Below are 23,795 nucleotides of genomic sequence, written 5' to 3'. Positions count from 1 at the left end.
TGGAACCATCCTGTCCTGTTTTTGTAAATGTTTTGATATTGTCTGCTGTCTTCAGGGCATTCAGTAGTTATTTTTGATTGTAGTCATTTATTGATTGTAGATTTGTTTGTTTTATCCTTTTTTTAAATTTGGCTATATGTGAGCAGGCGGGCTGTATGTTCTTTGTTGTTTGCTCGTCTGTGGGCATGATACTTTTTGCCTCCTTCTCCAGTTGGCAGGGTCAGTCGCTCAGATATGGTACAGCAGGGCAGGTCTAGCTGAAGAGGAGTTGCTGGGATGGGTTGTTTGTGGCACTTACTACAGCCACCAGGGTGGGTCGGTAATCAGTGCAGGGCAGGTTCTGGTGGGGCATGCCTGTGCTTCTTGGTGGTGCGATGTTAAGCGCACCGTACAGGTAGGCAGGATGGAAGGGGGAGATTGTGATATGTGGAGCTAAGATGCTAAGATGGGTATGGGAGAGAGGAGAGAGGAACAGGAGCCAAAAGCAGACAAACAAACAAAAAAGAGTGCTAGGGGAGCTTGCTGTTGGAGTGGAGAGATGAGAGACTATGAAATGGAGAAAAACAAAAAGGGGAAGAAGAAGGAAAAAAAAAGAAAAGAAAAGAATGAATAAATAAAAATTATAAAGAAAAAAGAACAGCAAAGCTTCCAGGGATCCCACTGGTGTGGCTATGAGGTATGGGGAGGTTGTTCCCAGGTATTGAAGTACAGCCTGGCTAGAAGGCGTAGAGGTAGTCAGCGCCAGGTATTCAGTGGACAGGAAGAGAAGGAAGGTATAGAGAGATGAGAAACTGAGTAATGAAGAAAAACAAAAAGGGAAAAAGAGAGAAAAGAAAACAAAACAAATTTAAAAAAAAAGAACAAGAAAAGCCCCCCAAATACAGGAAAAAAAAAAAAAAACCCACGAGAAAAGAAATGTTCTCAGGGATCCCTCTGCGTGTCTGAGCAAGCTGAGGGTAGGTCCCAAGCCACGTAGCACTGCCCGGCCAGAACGGGCTCCCAACTCGAGAAAAGAAAAAGAAAACAAACAAACAATTCAAAACAAACAAAAAAAGCCCCAGGATCCCACCAGCGTGGCAGCACAGACCAGGAAGCAGTTCCACACTCAACAGAGCTCTGCAGCCCCTCAGGAAGAAGCAAAGATGGCGCACGGAGCCAAGTATTTGAGCGAAAGGAGGGGGAGGTGGTGAGAGGTAAGAAATAAATCAAAAGAAGTGGAAAAAAGCAACGCCAGCTGCCAACAAATGGCGCTCAGGGAGTTGGGCAGTGCGGGTGGGTGGAATCCGGTGCTTCCTGGCCAAGACACTGTGGCTGTGGGAAGCAGAGGAGGCCGAGTGTGGGTGAAGAAGGGTGGGTGGGAAGGTGTATATTGCCCATTACTGGTTGTTCTTTCTCCTGCTGGAAGCTCCGTGAAGCTGCTTTCTCGTACCCCCTGTTTGCTGGTCTCTGATAGGAGTCCCAAGATGGCGGATCCATGCTGCATTAGCTGATAGGGGACCTCTGCATGAATCTCTCCTTGCTCTCTGTTCTCTGTCAGTTTCTCACTCCATTTGGTGCTTGGCTGAGTTCTTCCTTTCTTCATTTGATGTTTTAGGGTTTCAGGATTGTTGTTTTCTCTGTTTGGCTTAGTTTTTCGGATCTTTGCTGTGGAGGGATGGCATGGTGCTTCTGCCTAGAGTGCCACATTGCTGGAAGAATCCTTTCCTGATTTTTAAAAATCTGCTTTTGATAGTATCACCGTGGATATTGATATCTAAATTTGTGGTAAAGAAGTTTATAAACATTTTATGAACAAATTATGATTAAGTGTTCAGGACTTTTATTGGTCAATGATTATAACTTGAACATGTCAATTTAGAAATGTCAGTAGCATTTTAAGAATTGTATATACTCTATGAAATAAAATCATTTATTGGAGATCTCCATTTTTACAAACATAAATCTTCCTGGGTACATGGCATACTAAATACGCTTGTAAAATAATACTCTACAATCCATCTGCTTGTGTTTACTTTTCAGGGTTCTCAGGTTGTTGTATTTTGTCAGGAGTTTGTAGTCATTATCAGTGAGAGGGATGGACTGTAGGGGGTTTACACCACCCTAGCCAAACTGGAACTCTCTGATTTTTATTTAAAAAGATCATTCTGAGTGGTTTGTTTGGAATAGGTTGGAGGGAGCAAGGGTAGAATAAGGGAGAAAATTAGGAAGTTATTGTGATAATGCAGTCAAGAGATGATGATGGGATGCTTGGACCAGGGTATTAGCAACAGAGGTGACAGTAAATGTTGGAATTTTAGCAGTATTTTGACGGTAAGGCTAACTGAATTTGCTGACATATTGGATGTGGAGTGAGAGAGAAGTAGTGGAGAAACTTCAGGTTTTTCACTTAAGCTACTTGAAGGGTGAAATTGCTAATAGCTGAAGTGGGGAAGACTGAGAATAGACAGTTTGGAGGAGAAGCTCTGGAATTCACCTTTGGACATCGTGGTTGTGAAATACACATTAGACATCCAAGTAGAGATATCAAAAAGCTAGCTAGATATTACTAGTCTAGATTGTATGGTGGGGATACAGGTGAGAATATAAATTTTGGAGATAAAGCTTTGAGATCAGAAGAGATCACCAAGGGAGTGAGCCTAGATGGAAGAGAAAAGAAGGCCAAACCCTTTAGGTACTCCAGCATTTACAGGTCATTGAGGTAACGGAGACAGAGAAGGAAGGGCCTGTGTGGTAGGAGTGCCCTGACAGCAAAGTGTGGAGATAGAGTTTTAAGGAAGAGAGAAGTAACAATTGTGTCAAATGATACTGAAAGATTAATGAAGTTAAGTGTCAGTTGGCCATTATGCTTAGCAATGTGGAAGTTATTGGTGACCTTGACCAGAGCAGTTTCTGTAGAGTGATGGGGTAAATGCCTGATTGGAGGAGTATAAGAGAATAGGTAGAGGGTAATTGGAAACTGAATATAGAGACTTGTTGGAGAAGTTTTGCTGTAAAGGGAAAGAGACAAACGAGTAAGTGGCTGGAAGAGTATGTGGGGTCAAGAGAAGACTTTTAAGAAGCATGTTTGTACCCTGATGAGAGAGATCCAGCAGAAAGGGAAAAATGCATCATGCAGGAAGAAGAGGAGATTTGCTCCCAGGATGACAGTTATACAGCAGGCCAAGTAGCAACAGTCCATATTGAAGCAAATCAGAAGGCTCTGCAGAAATGTCTCCAAGAAAATGGAATTGATAGAATAACTGGTATATTTAAGAATTGAGAGGTTTAGACAAATTTAGAAGAGTTTAAGAATAAATTAAGAAGAAATTTAAACAAACAAAAATAAAAACACTTATAACAGCAGTGAAAACAAAGCTGTGCAAAAAAGTAAAAGAGGTCATCCAGTACTATATGGCTTATCTGTAAATAGTGTAACAATGTAAATGCTGAATATGGGTCTAATAAAAATTATAAGAATATTGGGAGAGTTGAGGGGATGGAAACTGTGTTTGTGGGGCAGGGTTTCTGGAAAGAGAGCTCAGGAAGTAAGAGTACAAGCATATCATTTAGAGAGTTGAAGGTGAATACTAAAAGAAACAGTAAAAGAATTGAAAGTGGCTGTCCCTTGGGAATTGGAAATGGGATAGAGGGTATGGGAACAGCTGTTTTTCTTAATATGCCTTGTAGAATTAGTTGTCACTTTAGACTATGTATAAGAATAAGTTTGATTAAAAAACAAACAAGCAGAAAACTATACACACATTCACGCACATGTTGTTGGTGCTGTCGAGTCGGTTCAGACTCATAGCGACTTTATGTACCACAGAGCAAAACGTTACCTGGTGCTGCACCATACTCACAATCATTGTATGTTTGAGCCCGTTGTTGCAGCCACTGTGTCAGTCCTCTCTCTGAGGGTCTTCCTCTTTTTTGCTGATGCTCTACTTTACCACGCATGATGTCCTTCTCCAGGGACTGGTCCCTCCTGACAGCATGTCCAAAGTAAGTGAGATGAAGTCTCACCATCGTCACTTCTGAGGAATATTCTGGCTGTATTTCTTCCAAGACAAGTTTGTTCATTCTTCTGGCACTCCGTGGTTGTCTTAGTTATCTAGTACTGCTCTAACAGAAACACCACACAACAAACAGAAGTTTACTCCTTCAAGGTCTAGTAGGCTAGAAGTCCAAACCCAGGGTGTTGGCTCCAGAGGAAGACTTTTTCTGTTGGCTCTGGAGGAAAATCCTTGTCATCAGTCTTCTCCTGGACTAGGAGTTCCTCAGGTGCAAGGACCCTGGGTCCAAAGGACGTGCCCTGCTCCTGGCGCTGCTCTCTTGGTGGTATGAGGTCCCCGTGACTTGCTCCTTGCTTTTCTCTTTTATATCTCAAAAGAGATTGGCTCAAGACAGAATCCAGTCTTGTAGATTGAGTCTTGCCTCATTAGCATAACTGCCACTAATTCCATCTCATCAACATCATAGAGATAGGATTTACAACACATAAGAAAATCACATCAGATGACAGGATGGTGGACAATCACACAATACTGGGAATCATGGCCAAGCCATGCTGATACATATATTTTGGGGGGACACAATTCAGTCCATTACAATGGTATATTCAGTATTCTTCACCGACACCATAATTCAAAGGCATGAGTTCTTCTGTCTTCCTTATTCATTGTCCAGCTTTCTCATGAATATCAGGTGATTGAAAATACCATGGCTTGAGTCAGGTGCATCTTAGTCCTCAAGGTGACATCTTTGCTTTTTAACACTTCAAAGAGATCTTTTGCAGCAGAGTTGCCCAATGCCAGTAAGTCATTTGATTTCTTGACTGCTGCTTCTATGGGTGTTGATTGTGGATACAAGTAAAATGAAGTCTTTGACAACTTCAGTACTTTCTCCATTTATCATGGCATTGTTTATTGGTCCAGTTTTGTTCTCTAGTATAGAGCTTCTGTCAGTTTGTTGTAGTGGTGGCTTGCATGTTGCTGTGATGCTGGAAGCTATGCCACCAGTATTTTGAATACCAGCAGGGACACCCATAGTGAACAGGTTTCAGCGGAGCTTCTAGACTAAGACAGACTAGGAAGAGGGATCTGGTGATCTACTTCTAAAAAAAAAAATTGGCCAGCAGAACATTGTCTGATATAGTGCTGGAAGATGAACCCCTTAGGTTGGAAGGCACTCAAAATTCACACGAAGTATAACAAAGCTGTGTGGTGGATTCACATGTTCTTCCCTACTACTAGAAAGAAGCTATCACAAATTTTATACTCTCTCTTAATTCTTCTCTTGAATAGAATAGACTTTTTATCACTTCTTCAACAGCCTGCATTTTCCTAACTGGGATCACTACAAAGGATTTTTATTAAAGTCTAGCTTTTTCTCTTTGTAGCAGTTTAAATATAATAGAGCATAAAAGGGTGTAGGAAAATACTCAGAATAGAAGTTGCCACAGAGTCACTCAAACTAACTCCTCTCTCCCAACTCCCATATTTCTTCTGCAGAGCACAGAGCAGTCATGGAAGCTGCTTTTGTGTATGGGACCACATACCAATTTGTCTTAACCACAGAAATTGCCGTTTTGGAAAGTATTGGGTATGTATAAGTGGCATATATCAACTGTTTTTTTTTTTTGTTTGTTTGTTTGTTTATTTTACATTACGTGTTCTGCATTTCCATAATGCTGTCACATGAACTTATCTGAAAGGAATCATAAACAGACGTGAATATATACATGAAACTTGAAATCCCTTTCATCTCTATCATCTGTGTAGTATAGTCTGAAAATGAGTTTATATATATAGAAGTGCTGTTAGACTAAGATGAATGAAGACAATGTTGGATAAGTCACAAGACATGATTTCACGAGTGGCCAACTGCGACATCTTAGGGATAGATCTCTTACAGTGATCAAATAGGGAATAAAAAGACAGCTTTCATAACTAAGCTTTAGAAGTGCTTTGTGAGAATTCTGTAAGTTGCTTTGTCATAATTTAAATGTATTTTAAGTACAGCTTTTGAACAATGCTTTAAATGTTTTTTTTCCCCTTGTCTAGTTTCTAGCTTACAGTTGTAGCTTTGTTGTTGTTAGGTTCTATCAAGTTGGTTCCGACTCACAGTGACCCTGTGTTCAGCAGAACGAAACACTGCCCAGTCCTGTGCCATTCTTACAATTGTTGCTATGTTTGAGCCCATTGTTGCAGCCGCTGTATCAGTCCATCTTGTTGAGTGTCTTTCGCTGACCTTCTGCTTTACCAAGAATGATGTCCTTCTCCAGAGACTGGTCCCTCCTGATAACATGTCCAAAGTACATGAGACAAATACCATCCTTGTTCTGAGGAGCATTCTGGCTGTACTTCTTCCAAACAATTATAGCTAGAGGCCTGCTTTTCACTAACTTTTTGGCTGGGTAAGCTAGGGTTAAAGTTTCTCTTTCCTTTAGTACTTAAGTATACCAGGAATAACCTGTACATTTTAAAGACCTTAAGTTTAGCTTCAAAGTGCTTTTCAGGAAAATTAATCCAAAGCAAGGCAAAAAGGTGATTGTGTGACTTTTTAGTGCCATGCAAGAACTTTTTAATGAGCCTTCCTACTGACTTCTCAGAAAATAGTAACTCTATTTGATTGGCTATAAACAATTGACAAAGGTTCAGACATTTTACAACTCCGTAAATTTAAAGGTTAATGCATAGAGAACTGATAGGAGGAAATGATTTTTTTAAGAGGAAAGGCGAGAGAGAGAAAATATCACCTACAAAGAGAAGTTATATTTTCATTGCCCTGTAAGACATTAACCAGCATTCCCTTTTCCATTAGTCTCTCTTTATTGAACTGTCAATCTGCTGGCCCCCTCATTAGTGAGTTACATAAAACTTTTGATGCATGCTTAGTATTTGTGTGAGAATTATGTCTTTAACAATTTGAGAATTATGCTGATAATACCATAAAATTTCACTGTTAGTCACCAAGTCCCAAGATAAAGTAAGCCAGCTACTTTACTACTATTCCCAACGTAGACTGCCAGTTTCCCATCTGGATGGGGAAGCCTTGTTATTCTCTATCTCCTGATGATTCCATTGTAGCTGCATATTTTATCTGGGGGTTAGTTGCTTATATTACCTTTTGGGTCACCAGCTTGTACATTTTTCAGATAATGAATAGTTGCAAATGATGGAGACATGCTTAGAGCAAAAAAGTGAGGATGATTAATTGGCAAAATATAGATCCTATCATTTTACCTTACAAATCCTGTTCTGCAAGATATACTATATATAATATTCTGGTGTATGACCATAGCATAGTACAGTTCTGGAAGGCTTTTGTTTTTCCCCATTTTTTAAATGGGAATTTTTTAATGACAGGTTATCCCTTTTTTCATATACTTTTGATATTCAGTGTATTTGGGATGTTTGAATTATTTATTCATGGATAACAAGATAGTGAGGAGTTACAGTGACAGGGAAGATCTGTGGTTTCTGAATACAGTAGTCTCATAATACCACTTCTGGATGAAATAGTTTGATATGGCTTTGTGTTCTCTCCCCATTAGGCTGGGGTGGATGCATTTCTTTCATTTGTTCATTCATTAATTCAGCAGATATTTATTGAATGTTTTCTGTGTGCTGGACACTGTTCCAGGTGCTGGGTCTTTTAACACTGGGTAAGACTAGAATATTAACTAGAATATTAATTGCTGTATCATCTTGAGTCTGAATATGTTTGAAATAATATATCTGTTAAAAAAGGGTATATATGATAGAAGGAGCCCTGGTGGTGCAGTGGTTAAGAGCTTGGCTGCTAACCAAAAGGTCGGCAGTTCAAATCCTCCAGCAGCACCTTGGAAACCCTATGGGACAGTCCTACTGTGTCCTATAGGGTTGCTATGAGTTGGAATCCACTTGTTGACAGTGGGTTTGGGTTTGGTTTTTTTATATGATAGAAGGTAGGATGCTGTAGAAATACCAGTACTTATTTGTGCTACCTCCCCATATTTGCTTCTTACAGAATCTGTGTACAAGGTCAGGAAGAGTGTTATCTCTGCCCAATAAGTATCACAGTCAGTTAAATCAGAGATGAATTTCCGACCTAGGGCCAGCCAATCCATTGGGTTGCCTGAGAAAATTAGATCTTCTCTTCCAGGAACTTGGAATTTGGGTGGAAAAACTGGATTGTACAGCATGGTGGCTGTCTTGCACACAGGGATTGTTTTTCCCATGTAGAAGTTAAGCAGGGAAGAGATGTCTTCAAGAGAGAGATGGGAGCTGAAATGTGTTAATGGCAGGTTGAAGGACCCTGTCATGGATTGAATTGTGTCCCCCAAAAATATCTGTCAACTTGGCTGGGTCATGATTCCCAGTATTGTATAATTGTGTACCATTTTGTAATCTGATGTGATTCCCTTATGTGTTGTAAATTCAATCACTATGACCTAATAAGATGGATTAGCGGCAGTTATACTGATGAGGTATACAAGATTGGGTAGTGTCTTAAGCCAGCTTCTTGAGGTAAAACAGAGAAATGAGCAGAGACACATGGGAACCTTACACCACCAAGAAAGCAACGCCGGGAGAAGAGCGCTTCCTTTGGACCTGAAGTTCCTGCTCAGAGAAGCTCCCAGACCAGGGAAAGATTAATGCATTTCAAGGACCTTCCTCCCGAGCTGACGGAGAAAGCCTTCCCCTGGAGCCGAAGCCCTGAGTTTGGACTTGTGGCCTGCTGGACTGTGAGAGAATAAATTTCTCCTTGTTGAAGCCATCCACTTGTGGTATTTCTGTTACAGCAGCACTAGATGACTAAGACAGACCCTGAACATTAGAAATATGTTAATGGTAGGTTCAGGGTCTCTACATTTATTCTTGTGTCTTCCCTTTCTCTGATTCAGTTATTTGGATTTTCCCTTGTATTCTGTGAGATACCTCTCTAAACTTTCAAAAAGTCCCTTCCTTTTTTTTTTGTTTTTGCTTAAATTAGTTGGATGGGTTTGTTACCTGCAACCAAATCCCTGATTAAATACCTTTCCAAAATCATTTTAGTATTTCAAATGTTATAACATCCAGCCTCAAACTGATCCTCATGCTTTCAATACTTTGCTCTCAGCAATATGTAACTATTCAGGGCTTCATCAAAAGTTACATACTTTTTACTACACCTTGGTTAGATTATTCCTTTTTTTTCTGAAATGCGAATTTGTCATAGCTTCATGGATAAGTCCTTCTCCCTCTATTTTTTAAGTTTTATAATGATCTTCTTTTCCCTTTCTGTCTCCTTGCCAACTTGAGACAATGAAATGTTTCTATGTTGCTCATACCACTTTGTATATTTATGTATTAATTATTTGTTCACTAAATATATTTCCTTTAGTTTGAGCCTCTCAAAGGTTTGAATTGTTTTATTCATCATCGTCTCCTGAGTTTAGCACAGGGCCTAACACATGGTAAACATTAAGTAAATCTTTGTGTGAGCATTTCTTTAATCATTTAATCTATTAGAAATTACTTGTAATTAAATTTGAGAGTCAGTGAACCTTGGATGCTCAGTTTAAGTGTGTATCAAGCATTAAAATAGCTTATTAAAAACAAAATTTTGGTGCATTTTTCCAAACTCTACTAATGCCATATGGAGATTAAAAAATGCTGTTTTAATTTTGGCAAAGCTTACCCCCACCGCAAGTTTATCTTTGAATTCTCATGTTGAAGGGAATGCCAAACTCAAATTATAAGCCACATTGGCTGAGTTTTGTTGTATTACAGATACAAACTCACAAACTCCCACAAATGGTCACATGGTTTCTATCTTAAGGCATGTTTTGGCTGAAGTTTATTCAAAACAGCTTCAGGGTTAAATAAAACCTAGAAAATTTGTGTTACAAAGCTTTATTTAGCATAGCTCTAGAGAAGCAACTATATTTGAAGATAATCTCATTGTCCATAAGGTGACAGCCTTTTATTAAAAAAAAAAAAAAACTACATATATGTACCTATTCAGGGTTTCCTCAAAAGTTACATATATGCCTGTTTATAATCTAATTTAGAAGTTATCATATGAAAGAGTTTCGGAAATAATTGCTTATACAACTCATGTAGTTTGTTCAAAATGTTAAGATTATTTTCTTTACTATCCTATGTTCCTATCTTCTTTTCGAGTTTAAGTTCATTTTATTTTAATATTATACTTTTAGATGTTTACCAAAATAGTAATTCAAAAAGCACGATACTTAAGACACAGGGGTGTGTTGTTTCACGTTTCTGGATGGTAGAAGGATCCCACATTGAACTTGATTAAGTGGATCTGTCTCCAATTTTTCATTTGTAGTACTGAAGATATAGAATATGCACATCTGTACTTCCTTCATTGCAAACCAGTCTTGGATTTCATCCAGCAGTGTAGAAGAACACTAATGGAACAGCCATTGACTACACTGAACATTCATCGATTTATTAAGACAATGGAAGCACCTTTGCTGGTATGTGTCTTATTTTAATTTATACATAAAATGTATTAACCTTTAATTCACAGATAATGAGTTTTACTTAGATGAGCTGTATTTTTGCGCTTTTGCTTGGACATATTTCTTTCATGTAGGGGAGTTTATGAGTTGTTCCTTATTAAAGATAGAAGATAGATTATTCATAAAATGATATTTTAATGCCTGGAGGCATTATTGCATTGAAATCCAAATATAGCATTGTGCAATTGGAAATATTCTGTGGGAGTTATAATGGACTCTGAACCTTGGTGACTGCTGTCAGATCACAAAGACCACATCATTGTTAAGAAAAGACTTCTTACGTGAATGCTTTGATCTTATGTGAATGTTTTCAAAGTTGGTAAATACTGGAACCATAGGATTTCTGGTACCCCGCTTTCCTTAGGGTTAGTCTGAAAGAATTTTATTAGAGACTCTCTCTGTGATGGTGACCAGCAGACTTATTGTCTCTGTAAGTTTGAAGGGTTGTCCTGAGCATGTGTAAAACCTTCAGTAGACCTTCTCACTCAGTACTTTTTTAATAAAAGTGGTACATGTATATTATAATCCAAACAGTGCAGCAAAGTATAAAGAGAGAAGTAAAAAAAAGGTCACCCTAATCTCATCACTGAGAGATTAACTGTTAGATGGCTGTCATACTAGTCATGTGTGACACATGCAGACACATACAGATAGAGGATGGATGGATGAATTTGGGCATATCATACTATGCAGGCTACTTTATAGTAAGAAGTATTATATTTAATTTTATTTGAATTTAATAGAAGGAAAAGAAACTGATTTGAAACTAGAAGGATTGCTGAATTTTTTAATAAATGTATGTTCATTATTAGGGGGTTCTTTATGAAATATTGTCTCCAGTGTTGAAAGTGACTATGCAAAACAGTAAGAAATTAAAATCATTATAGTTTAAAACAATGTGTTTCCATGTTACATAATATTGACTTCTTGCTGTGAAAGATGAGAAAATTAACTGTCATGCATTTACTATATCCATCTCAGCTCCTCTTACCCTCCTGTTTTTTTAAGTTATCATTATTATTTTTTTTAAGGAGCCCTGGTGGCACAATGGTTAAGTGGTTGGCTGCTAACTGAAAGGTTGGCAGTTCGAATCTACCAGCTGCTTCATGAGAGAAGGACGTGATGATGTGCTCCAGTAAAGATTACAGCCTAGGAAACCCTAGGGACCAATTCTCTACTCTGTCATATAGGGTTGCTATAAATTGGAATTGACTCGACAGCACAGCAACAACAATAACAATGTGAATGTTATTTTTACATTGTTAAGATTTATAACATTTATATTCTTTTCTGTAATCATAATTCCCACTTTTTAAAAGCCTTACTTGTACATTGAAATAGATTCAGGGCTTGCCAGCTGTCGTTTTACTGGCTTCATTGCTGAGTTCTGTATTTTTAATCTTTTTGTTTGGTTGAATTTTGCCTTCAAACAATTTTTTCTTTTTAAAGAAGCTTATTGGTGTTTTTTCCTTTCCTTTTATACATGTGTATTGGGGCATGTATCTTATTACCTTTTGAATTTGTTTTGCTTTCCCGTTTTGGTATAGAGCCCTAATAGAGAGGGAGATACCAGTTCACTGTACGGTTCTTCTCTTGAGATATTGGGATATTATTAAGAATTCTCAGGATTTTGTCTACTCACCTGTACCATCTTTGCCATTGGAGGCAGGAGTAGGAGTTGTACCAGCCTTTCTAAAGTCTTCTCTTTCTTCTTTGGCTACCTTGTTTTCGCTTGAAGTTGTGCCCTTTTCCTAAAATTGCTGCTCATGAATTTTCTTTTGCCATTTAAAAAAATTATTTTTTGTTTTTTAGATAGATAATGAGAAGCGAGATTCTCTGATCTTACTTCACTTTACTATGTTTATCGGGAATTACGCAGTTTTAATTTTGAAATTCAAAAACTAAAACTTTGAAGACTTCGTAATGACTTGGGATTCAATTACTTGTGGAATCACTTGAGGGTATGGTGTTACAAAAAATCAAGGGTACCACTTATATTGTATTCTATGTGAATGTCAGCCTGAAACATACATTTTATAAACTACAATGTGAATGATTCTTTCTAGAATTGTGTAATGCAGGTGACCCTGCTCTAAGCCACTTTTTATCCAAAAGGAATATTAATTTGGCAATGAAAGTCCTTTCTGAGGTGAGGTTTGTTTCAACACTGTCACAGTGATACATAAACATATTACCTCAGTATCTTACTTTTCCTAGACATTTATGGAACTGGGATGTAGGATTCAGGCAGAGGTTCCAGAAGCCTGGGTAGACACTAGGATAGGTAGGAATGGCCAGTAGCATAGATGCAAGAATGATACGAAAGGCAAAATTGAAGCTTAGTGCTGGGTGGAGAGCCAAGCTGAGAATCCAAACCTTGGTGTCAGCATAGAAAGGCTTGGCAGAGAGAGACAAAGAAGCACAGATTATTGGACTTTCATAGATCTGAATGGAGCAAATGAATGCAGAGTGCAGGAATGGAGATGACTTAGAAAGCTTCCTTGAGACTCTTAGTGATATGAGTAAAGCCTTATCCCTGTGGGAGTAGGAAGATGTTAAAAGGTTCTCAGCTGATTTGGTCACGTTTGTGTTTTGGTACTTAAACGTTTCACCATAGCAGTATTTGAGGGTGTTTTATGTTCTTACGGAATAGACTGGAGGTTACAAAACAATGTAAGGTAGGGGCCTTCTTCTTAGCTCCTCAGTCTTTCAAAGACCCTCAAAGCCTCATCCTGTTGACTTTTATTATATTTTCCAAAGATGGCAACAACAATATTTCATATCCCACGAGCTCTTCTTACAATGTAACCTTATCACTGGTTCTTATTGAGTAGTGGGGTCTGTGTCCCCTCTCATTGATCCTGGTTGGCCTTTGTGATTGCCGTGACCAATAGAATAAGCCTGGAGTGGTGTTATATGACTTCTGAGACTTGATCACAGAAATGCCACGTGTTTCTGCCTTGCTGTCTTGGGCTGCTTACTGTTGGAACCCAGCTACCTTGCTGTGAGACTAAGCAGCCTGAGGAGAGGCCCAAGTGAAGAGGAATCGAGGCTTCTAGCCCACTGTCCTGGCTGAGCTTCCAACAACAATTTGGTAGCCACATGAATGAGCCATTTTTTAAAGTGGAACCTTCCAGCCCCAGTTGAAATGCCCCACTAATGCCATGTTGAACATAGACACATTTGCAGATACATGAGCAAAATAAATGATTCTTGTTATTTTAAGCCACCAGGTTTTGGGATGGTTTGCTCCACACAGTGTTTAGAACATACCTTCCAAGTGATCTCATCTGTTTCTGTGGCATTAATTACACTGTTTCTCAAATCTGAATTTCAAGTCACATATTTCTCTGGAGCCCCTGTCCCATATATCTAACTACCAATTAGATGTATCTCTCCTTAAGCTTAACATGTCCAAATTTGAGGTGTTGTCCTTTTCCACCACCTGTACTTTCTCCATTATCTTTGTTGATTTACTATTCAGTCACTCATGCCAGAAACCTGGAAAATCATCCATAATTCCTACATCTTCCTTCATTTAATTTTACATCTTAAATTTTTTTTTTGAATTTTTCATTCCAACTGCCAATGCTTTAATCCCAGTTATCACCATCTCTCATCTGAACTGTTTTAGTAATAGCAACTGATCTGGTCTCTATTCATCTATTTTTGTTCTAAGTTCGTACTTTTCATTGCTGGCAGAGTGATATTTTTAAAACATATATGATCGTGTCACAATAATTCTTACAATTCATAATGGCTTTGGTTTATTTACAAAATAAAGCCCTAATGTCTTAGCAGGGTATACATGGTTTTTAATGATCTTGCCCTTTGCTGGATGTCTATCCGTACTGCCTATTCCTCCTTTTCACTTTATAATACTGAATATCTTATAGTTCTCCAGGTATATGCAAAGAAGAAATCAGGCTCTTCTACTCTTTCAGGCTATTCCACTCATTCGGTTCCTTGTGATTGTAGGACTGAGGTCCCCATTTTCTTGTTGGCTGTTGGCCAAGGGATGCTCTCAGGTCCTAACCACATGGCCCCCTAACAATGTTACAGGTGACTTCAAAGCTAGCAGTACAGTCTCACTTCAATGAGTCTTAATATATGTATTAGTCTATGACAGAGTCTTATATAGTGTAACTTAATCAGTGGAATAACTATCTCATTGGTCCTACTCAACTGAAGGGGAGGGGATTACACAAGATGTGTACACCAGAGGGTAGGAATTTTGGGGGCGCATTTTAGAATTCCGCCTACCATAGGTAAATATAGGATTCTCTCTGAAAACTTCGATTTTTAAAAAATCTTTAATAATTGAAAAGTTTTCAAGAATGCAGTTTCCTGTGTATCTGCTTTTATCCACTGTTGTGGTTATTCAGTGAGCTCTTTCAATCTGGCAGCTCATGTCCTTCAGCTGTGGAAATATTTTTGTGTTTATTTCAGTGATTATTTCTTCCCTTTTATTTTCTCTCTCTTCTCTTTCTGTGACTGCTATTACTTGGATGTTGAACCTCATGGACTAGTCCTTTAATTTTATTACTTTGTCCTATTTTCCACCTCTTTTTCTCTACTTTCTGGGAGATTTAGTCAACGTTATTTCTCAGTTCTTTATGAATGCATTATCTTCTCATCTCCTCGTGGTTATCAGTGATTGTTTTTGAAGCTTTCTGCTTCCTGCATAGCCTGTATTTTCTCCACGTTATTATTTTTTTTTCTGTTTATTTTGGTCTTTTATCTTTCATGTTACAGGCTTTCCTCAGATGTTCATTTCTTCTGGATATCTGTTTATGATTTAGCATATGGAACTAAAAACCAGAAATTCTAAGAATGTCAATCGGACTTGTTGACTTTGCGCTCCATAGAGTTATTGAGCAAAAAGTTCTGCTGCTTTTTGGGCAAACTCAGTGTCAATATTCTTGTCTTTTCCTCAAGGTTACTCAAGATTCCTAGAAAAGAATCTTCCAGTCTTTTGCTGGAGGACAGAGATCTGGCTGCCAGCATTCTGGGAACTGAGTGAGGGAGGAGGCTGGGGGATGTCTCAGGCTTGAGATACTTAATCTCTTGATTTGGCGTGATATTCATATTCTCAGTTGTTCCTAAAGTCCTTAGATTTCTGCTGGTATGGGGGAGAGAAACAGTTGCCTAAACTTGTGAATTTGGGAAGGGGAATCTAGGGGTCTAACTGCTTCTTAAAGCTTTTACCTATTCTTTCTGATTTTAGAACCTTCCCACCACTCCCCCTCCATGGCTTAGGGTTTTGCTTTGTAGAATCTTCTATGTCAGTATTATTCTGTTCTTAGCTTCCAAAATTTTGCTGCCTTGTCTCTTTTGCTTTCTTGACACCCTTGTATGTTTATCTCATTTGAAAAATCCCTCTGCTGTAGTTTTCTTGGGATTTCTGAAGAAGTGAAATTAAGTGTGTGTATTCCATCTGCCGTCTTAACTCAGATGTATTTCATTGTTTTGTAATGTGTCATTTATTATATGGTACATTTTTACATATGAAAGATATTTTTCTTTAGTTATCTGCTCCATTTCAGTGATAAGTCTCTTAATTTATCAATACCATAGTATTTTAATTATTGTTCCTTTATAATATGCATATTCCTTATAGTTATAATTCCATGTTTAACTCCTTATAAAACTTGTAAGTTTTATAATGTTTAAACTGTATAGGTACATTTGAAACATTAAACTTAGGAAATTATGAGACCATTTCTGTCAATGTTGGGTTTATTTTACAGGCTTTTTAAACTTGTGACTTTATTAATAAGAATTAATTGGGTTTAAATCCAAATGTTGGGGCATTATTATCAATTATAACATTTTGTTGTCTTTTTTTTAAATGAAGACTGAAGTTGCTAAAGATCCTCAGCAAGTTTCAACTATTCATCTCCAACTAGGATTACCACTAGTTTTTATTGTTAGTCAACAAGTCACATATGAAGCTGATAGAAGAACTGCAGAATGGGTTGCTTGGCGTCTTCTGGGAAAAGCTGGAGTTCTACTCTTGTTAAGGTATTATAAAATTGAACATTACTATAGTTAGCAAAATACTAATATATATATTTTTAAATATGGCAATATATTCACTTGTAAATAAGCTGAAGTCTCTGATAGATTCCAGTATAGTTAGAACCAGTTGCTGTGCTAACATTTGTACATTATAAGCTTGATTAAAATTTCGAGTTTTAAACCTTGCTGAAAGAAAATGTAGATTAAAATGGAAACTAGAATATCTGGTCTGTACTTATGTGTGAAATTTGTCAGACTTACTAAATTGTCATCTTTTTTCACAAACACTGTTTAATATAAGAACTTACAATTCTATTCTTAATCGACATCATAAATGACTGTAATTCTGAGTAGCAAAATAAAACATTTCTTTTCATTTTGAAAAAGGGACTCTTTGGAAGTGAACATTCCTCAGCACGCTAATGTGGTCTTTAAAAGAGCAGAAGAGGTTAGTGATTTTATTTATTGATCTACAATGTCTGCTTATTTAAAGAAAGTTAATAGCTATGTTCCTAAAAGTAATAACAGTGAAATCTGTGAGAGCCGAAACTCAGTGAGACTGCCTTGTTTTTCTGGGTCTCACGAGTTTTCTGCCTTTGACAGTGTGCACTCTTACCACTTTTCTGTTGCTCATTTTAGTAGAAAATATTTGAGTTTTCCTTCTCTGACAGGTTTCCACCTTAACACAGATTCTGGCTTTTGCAGCCACAGAAAATCCTGTGGAGCACAGCTCCACTCTGAAACACATGGGGTTGCCATGACTCAGAATCAACTTTATGGCAACTGGCTTGGTTTGTTTTTGTTTATACTAAATATAATGAATACTCTTTAGCATTGAAAAAGATTTAACTGCTTTTATATGTAACAACATGGATAAACCTCACAACGTTGACCATAAAAACAGTCACAATAAAAAGTATACAGTTCCATTACACTAATTCAAAAACTGGCAAAATTTACAGATGGGGATGAAAGTCAGAATAGTGATTACCTTTCAGGGCGTGTAATGACAGCCTCTGGGGGTGCTGGTAATGTTCTGTATCTTAAGCTGTGTGGTGGTCACTTTGTAGTCCCGTTGGTGTTTACACACAGGTGTGTTCACTTTGTAAAAATCCATCAACCTATATAGGTGCATACTTAACAATTTTTGTTCCTTTCAGTGTGAATGTTATTCTTCAGTAAAAAAATTTGCCACAATTCTGTGTATATTTGGAACATATTCAGTTTGATTGTTTTTTGATTCCTCTACCTTTTAACTGCATTATATTTCTGAAAGAGTCAAAAATTGCTTGCTTTGGATATAATGTTAAAAAGATGAAGATATGATGTCAGAGAATAAACACGCATTGGGGCTCTTTTATAGCTTTACTCTAACGTATAGTTACAGTCAGGACTAACTTACTAAAATAACCTAGTGGCCTAAAATTTCAAGTTTTTAAAATTATATGATAGTTGGGTATTAGTAAAAAAATCTTAGTGGAATAGTGTTGATCTTAACAGAATAGAATTTCATATTCCTAAAATCATCTGGGGGCAGATAGTAGTTTTATGTTTATAGCTAAAGGCAGTTGAACTTTAGAGTAGAATTATTTTAGATAAATTATTATTTTGAATGATACTTTTGTGGATATCAAAATAATCAATTTTGAAAGGCCCTGTTTGCAAATTATGTATATTTCCATTGTATATTGAGGTAGGACTTGCTGTTATATGTGAAATGTTTTAAAGACTTCAGTATAATGCAGTTGTGACAAGAAGCAAGTGAGACTCGTAATTCTTTTTTGCTGTCTTTTTCAGTAGTGTGCTCTATATAAAGTATGCTTTGGATGCTTTCCTTTTCATATTAATTGTGGAGTTCATTTCCTTTTTTTTGTTTTATTTAATTGAACTTCAAAAGTTTGGTGTTATTTTAGTGTCAAACAAGTTAAACATATTTTTATATTAAAATGCTTTGCTATATTTTAGTCATATTTTTAAAATAAATGTATTTCTAGGGAATGCCAGTAGAATATTTGGTGTTAGATGATATTGATTTAATAATATCCCGTGTGGAAAGTAATGTGCACACCCAGGAAATCCAAGAAGATGAAGACGATGACATGGAGGATCCAGATATGGGTAATATGTTTTGTGATCTCCCCCCTACCACCCATTCCTGCCCAGCATGCATAAGATCAGTGACATTTTCAATGAATTAACTTTCTTGTATACTATATTCACATTCAAGACTTGGGGAAGAAACTGGAAGAAATTATTTTTGAATCATATTCTATGAAATTGATTAGATGATGAGATAAAAGGATGCTATAGTTAGTTTACTGTAGTATTGTTCATTGTTACATGTCAGGCTTCTAGCGAACACATCCCTGTCTTTATCCTCCAAATCAATTCTTTCAGTCCTACTGACCTAGTCAGTGTTTTAAAACTCCACCCAAAAGGCACACGTGGTATTTTATTTCATTATCATAGTTAGGAAATGCAATTATAATAAATATTGTTGTATTTGTAGTCATAAATAAATTTGATTGTTAATAATATAGCAAGTAAATTTCAACAACATTTTAATACTTTCAGCGTAGTTATTTGTTTCTTATTTTCTTTCTTTCCTGTCTTTTTAATGACCTTTTGCTTTCTTCATGTGTGATGTTCTTGATGTCATCCCACAACTCATCTGGTCTTTGGTCATTACGGTTCATTGTGTCAAATCTATTCTTGAGATGGTCTGTAAATCCAGGTGGGATATACTTAAACTTGTAGTTTGGTTCTTGTGGACTTGTTTTAATTTTCTTCAGCTTCAACTTGAACTTGAGTATGAGCAATTGATGGTCTGTTTCGCAGTCAGCCCCTGGCCTTGTTCTGACTGATGATATTGAGCTTCTCCATCATCTTTTTCAACAGATGTAGTCAGTTTAATTCCTGTATATTCCATTTGGCAAGGTCCATGTGTATAGTTGCTGTTTATGTTGCTGAAAAAAGATGGTTCCAATGAATAGGTCGTTGGTCTTGCAAAATTCTGTCATGTGATCTCTGGCGTCGTTTCTATCACTGAGGTCGTATTTTCCAACTACTGAACACCTTTTCTTGTTTCCAACTTTCACGTTCCAATCACTGGTAATTGTCAGTGCATCTTGATTCTGTGTTTGATCAATTTTAGAGGGCAGAAGTTGGTAAAAATCTTCAGTTTCTTCATCTTTGTCATTAGTAGTTGGTGCGTAAATTTGAATAAGGGTTGTATTAACTGGTCTTCTTTGTAGGTGTATGGATGTTATCCTGTCACTGACAGTGTGGAACTTCAGGATAGATTTTGAAATGTTCTCTTTGACAATGAGTGTGACGCCATTCCTCTTCAACTGGTTATTCCTGACATAGTACCATATGATTGTCTGATTCAAAATGGCCAATACCAGTCCATTTCAGTTCACTAATGCCTAGGATATCAATCTTCAAGCATTCCATTTCATTTTTGACAACTTCCAATTTTCCTAGATTCATATTTCATGCATTCCACATTCCAATTATTAATGGATGTTTGCAGCTGTTTCTTCTCATTTTGAGTTGTGCCACATCAGCAAATGAAGATCCTGGAAGCTTTACTCCATCCACATCATTAAGGTTAACTTTACTTTGAGGAGGCAGCTCTTCCGTGGTCGTGTTTTGAGTGCCTTCCAACCTGAGGGGCTCATCTTCTGGACTATATCAGACAATGTTCTGCTGTTATTCATAAGATTTTCACTGGTCAGTTTTTTTAGAAGTAGATTGCCAGGTCCTTCTTCCTAGTCTGTCTTAGTCTGGAAGCTCTGCTGAAACCTGTCCACCATGGGTGACCTTGCTGCTATCTGAAATACTGGTTTCATGTCTTCTGGCATCACAGCAGCACACAAGCCACCACAGTATGACAAACTGACAGATGAGTGGTGGTACATGAAGAATAAACATCATAAATGAAGAAAGCAAAAGGTTATTAAAAAGACAGGAAGGAAAGGAAAGACCAAAATGGATGTCAGAAGAGACTCTGAAACTTGCTCGTGAACATAGATTACCTAAAGCAAATGGAAGAAATGATGAAGTAAAAGAGCTGAAGAGAAGATTTCAAAGTGCTGCTCCAGAAGACAAAGTAAAGTTTTATAATGAAATGTACAAAGACCTGGAGTTAGAAAAACCGAAAGGGAAGAACATACTTGGAGTTTCTGAAGCTGAAAGAACTGAAGAAAAAGTTCAAGCCTTGGTTGCAACATTGAAGGATATTGAACAATGTAGGAAGCATCAAAAGAAGATGGAAGGAATACACAGTCACTGTACCAAATAGAATTAGTTGATGTTCAGCCGTTTCAGAAGGTAGTATATGAACAAGAACTGATGGTATTTAAGGAAGAAATCCAAACTGCACTGTAGGCACTGGCAAATTGGGGGCTCCAGAAATTGATGGAATACCAATTGAGATGTTTCAACAAACAGATGCAACGCTGGAAGTGCTTACTTGTCTGTGCCAAGAAATTTGGAAGACAGCTAACTGGCCAGCTGGCTGGAAGAGATCTATATTTCTGCCCATTCCAAAGGAAGGTGATTAAGAGAATGCAGAAACTGTCAAACAATATCATTAATATCACACACGAGTAAAATTTTACTGAAGATAATTCAAAAATGGTCAACAGAAGGGAACTGCTAGAAGAAGTTCAAGCCAGATTCAGAAGAGGATGTCAGACAAGGAATATCATTGTTGATGTTAGATGGATCTTGGCTGAAAGCAGCAAATATCAGAAAGATATTTACCTGTGTTTTATTGACTGTGCAAAGACATTGGACTGTGTGGATCATAACAAATTATGGATAACATAACAAAGAGTGGGGATTCCAGAACACTTGATTGTGCTCATGTGGAACCTGTACATAGACCAAGAGGATACTGAGTGGTTTTAAATCAGGAAAGGTGTGTGTCAGGGTTGTATCCTTTCACCATACTTATTTAATCTGTATACTGACAGATAATCTGAGAGCCTGGACTATATGAAGAAGAACAGGGCATCAAGATTGGAGGAAGACTTATTAACAACCTGTGATATGCAGATGACACTGCCTTGCTTGCTGAAAGCAAAGAGGACTTGAAACATTTATTGATGAAGATCAAAGACTATAGCCTTCAGTATGGATTACATATCAACTTGAAACAAAAATTCTCACAACTGGACCAGTAAGCAACGTCATGATAAATGGTGAAAATATTGAAGTTGTCAAGGATTTCCTTTTACTTGGATCCACAGTCAACGTCCATGGAAGTAGCAGTCAGGAAATCAAATGACATATTGCATTACGCACCTGTACTGCAGAAGACCCCTTGAAAGTGTTGAAAAGCAAAGATGTCACCCTGAGGACTAAGGTGCACCTGACCCAAGCCATGGTGTTTTCAGTCACCTCATATGCATTCAAAAGCTGGACAGTGAATAAGGAAGACCTGAGAAGAATTGATACCTTTGAATTACGGTGTTGGTGAAGAATAATACCACAGACTGCCAGAAGAATGAACAAATCGGTCTTGGAAGAAGTACAGACAGAATGCTCTTTAGAAGTGAGACTGGCAAGATTTCGCCTCATATTCTTTGGACATGTTATCAGGAGGGGCCAGTCCCTGGAGAAGGACATCATGCTAGGTAGAGGGCTGGCGAAAAAGAGGAAGACCCTCAGTGAGATGGACGGACACAGTGGCTGCAACAATGGGCTCAAACACAGCAATGATTGTGAGGATGGCGCTGGACTGGACAATATTTTGTTCTCTTATACATAGGGTTGCTGTGAGTTGGAACCGAATTAATGTCACCTAACAACAATAAAAATTTGTTTCTTATTTCTTACATTTATGCAGTATTCTGTAGTTTTCCCATAAATTATTTACTTTGATTTTTACCCTTTTCGTTAGCTGATGTTACGTTCATTTTATAGATGAAGAATCTGTGTTTCAGCAGAGTTAAGTGATCTTCCCAACATCATACAGTTGGCTTATGGTGGAGCCAGGGCTAGACCTTAAGCCTTCTGACTTGAAGTTTTATTTGTTATTATTATCGTTCTTGATACTTATTTCATAACATTAATCCTATACTGTAATTGCTTGTTACTTTTCTGTCTTCTCCACTAATGTATGAAGAAGACAGGGATCATGTCTTAGTTATTTTTGTATTCCATTTAGTAAATGCTTGAATGGTGTAAATTGTACCATTATGATGAACTCCAAGAAGGAAGGAATTAACATAGTCTTTTCATGAAGTCCATTCATTATTTTGATCAAAATTTATGTAAAAATTTAATAAGGGCTCTTTGCTTTAACTGTTCTTGTTGACCCGTTTCTTGGTCTAACATGAACTCCAGTTCTCTTCTGATATGTAGAAGTTGGAATTGCTCATGGTTTAAGCCAGAGTTCTCCCTAACACGGTCATTACATAAGCAGACCTGTGTTCTGGGATCTTGCTCCCTGCTTTATTCCTGTTAAGGTTTAATATGTTCCAATCTTCTGAGTTGGGGGACTTGCCCCAGTCTCAGTTTAATAAAATTTCTACCCTTAGTGGGATTTGCCTCTGTTTCAAGATTGCCCTGTTACCACATCCCCTGTATTGCCTTACTTTGTCCTCTGGTGCCACCTTTCCTTTCTTCTGTCTCCCTGCCTTATCTCCTCAGCCTAGTTCTAGTATTTCTTTTGCAGGTTTGCCTTTTTAATTTTTTTGTTTGAACTTCCTGTATCTGTAATTCATACTGGCCTTTAATATACTGGCCTATATACGTATTTTGTTCTGCTTTGTCTCATTCCCACTTATATAGGAAAAATAGAAGAAGGTTAGGAAAGAGTTTATTGCCATGTAAGAGTGGAACATAGGGGAAAATATCCCCCAAAGTAAGTGGGCACAGATGAGTCAGAATACAAAGGTATGTATTCTGCAAAAGGACAACGTTAAAAAAGAAAAGGAAAGAAAGAAACACTCATCGCCAAAAAGAGAGAGAATGTGTATGTATTGTTGGGTAGGTGAAAAGGGAGCATTGGTGAGTAAATTTACCAGTGAGGTTAGTTTTTTAAGAGAGAGAGAGAGTATAGGAAAGAGATAAAGAAAGTGTTGGAACAAGATAAAAGATAGGAACTGAGAAAAAAGGACTGGCTAGGAAATGAAAAAAAGATAATAAGAAAATAGGCCTTTACTAATTTTGGTGTCAAGGGCACAACTTTTTAGTGTCCTGAAATGTCGTGTATAAAAGGAGCTTAAAGTTAATATAGCGCAACTCCTATGCTTCACAGATTTGAACA

At 37.5% G+C, this 23,795-nt stretch overlaps 1 protein-coding gene across 7 annotated transcripts in view; it reads left to right on the top strand.

Moving 5' to 3' along the window:
* Positions 1-23,795, top strand: part of TXNDC16 (thioredoxin domain containing 16) — a 119,740-nt gene that overhangs the window by 36,055 nt on the left and 59,890 nt on the right. For 6 of the 7 annotated variants that reach the window (XM_023726186.1, XM_023726187.1, XM_023726188.1 and 3 more), the window contains 5 exons: positions 5,490-5,580; positions 10,297-10,447; positions 16,350-16,516; positions 16,901-16,961; positions 18,508-18,631. In XM_023726186.1, the coding sequence (XP_023581954.1) occupies positions 5,490-5,580; positions 10,297-10,447; positions 16,350-16,516; positions 16,901-16,961; positions 18,508-18,631 (594 nt within the window). Of the gene's footprint in view, positions 1-1,174; positions 1,194-5,489; positions 5,581-10,296; positions 10,448-16,349; positions 16,517-16,900; positions 16,962-18,507; positions 18,632-23,795 lie in introns of those variants that run through there. The other variant, XM_023726190.1, reaches the window with a different exon arrangement.

This window comes from Trichechus manatus, unplaced genomic scaffold (genome assembly GCF_000243295.1).
Source record: "Trichechus manatus latirostris isolate Lorelei unplaced genomic scaffold, TriManLat1.0 scaffold00010, whole genome shotgun sequence".
NCBI classification, from domain to species: domain Eukaryota; kingdom Metazoa; phylum Chordata; class Mammalia; order Sirenia; family Trichechidae; genus Trichechus; species Trichechus manatus.
This window is presented reverse-complemented; position numbering and strand designations above follow the sequence as displayed.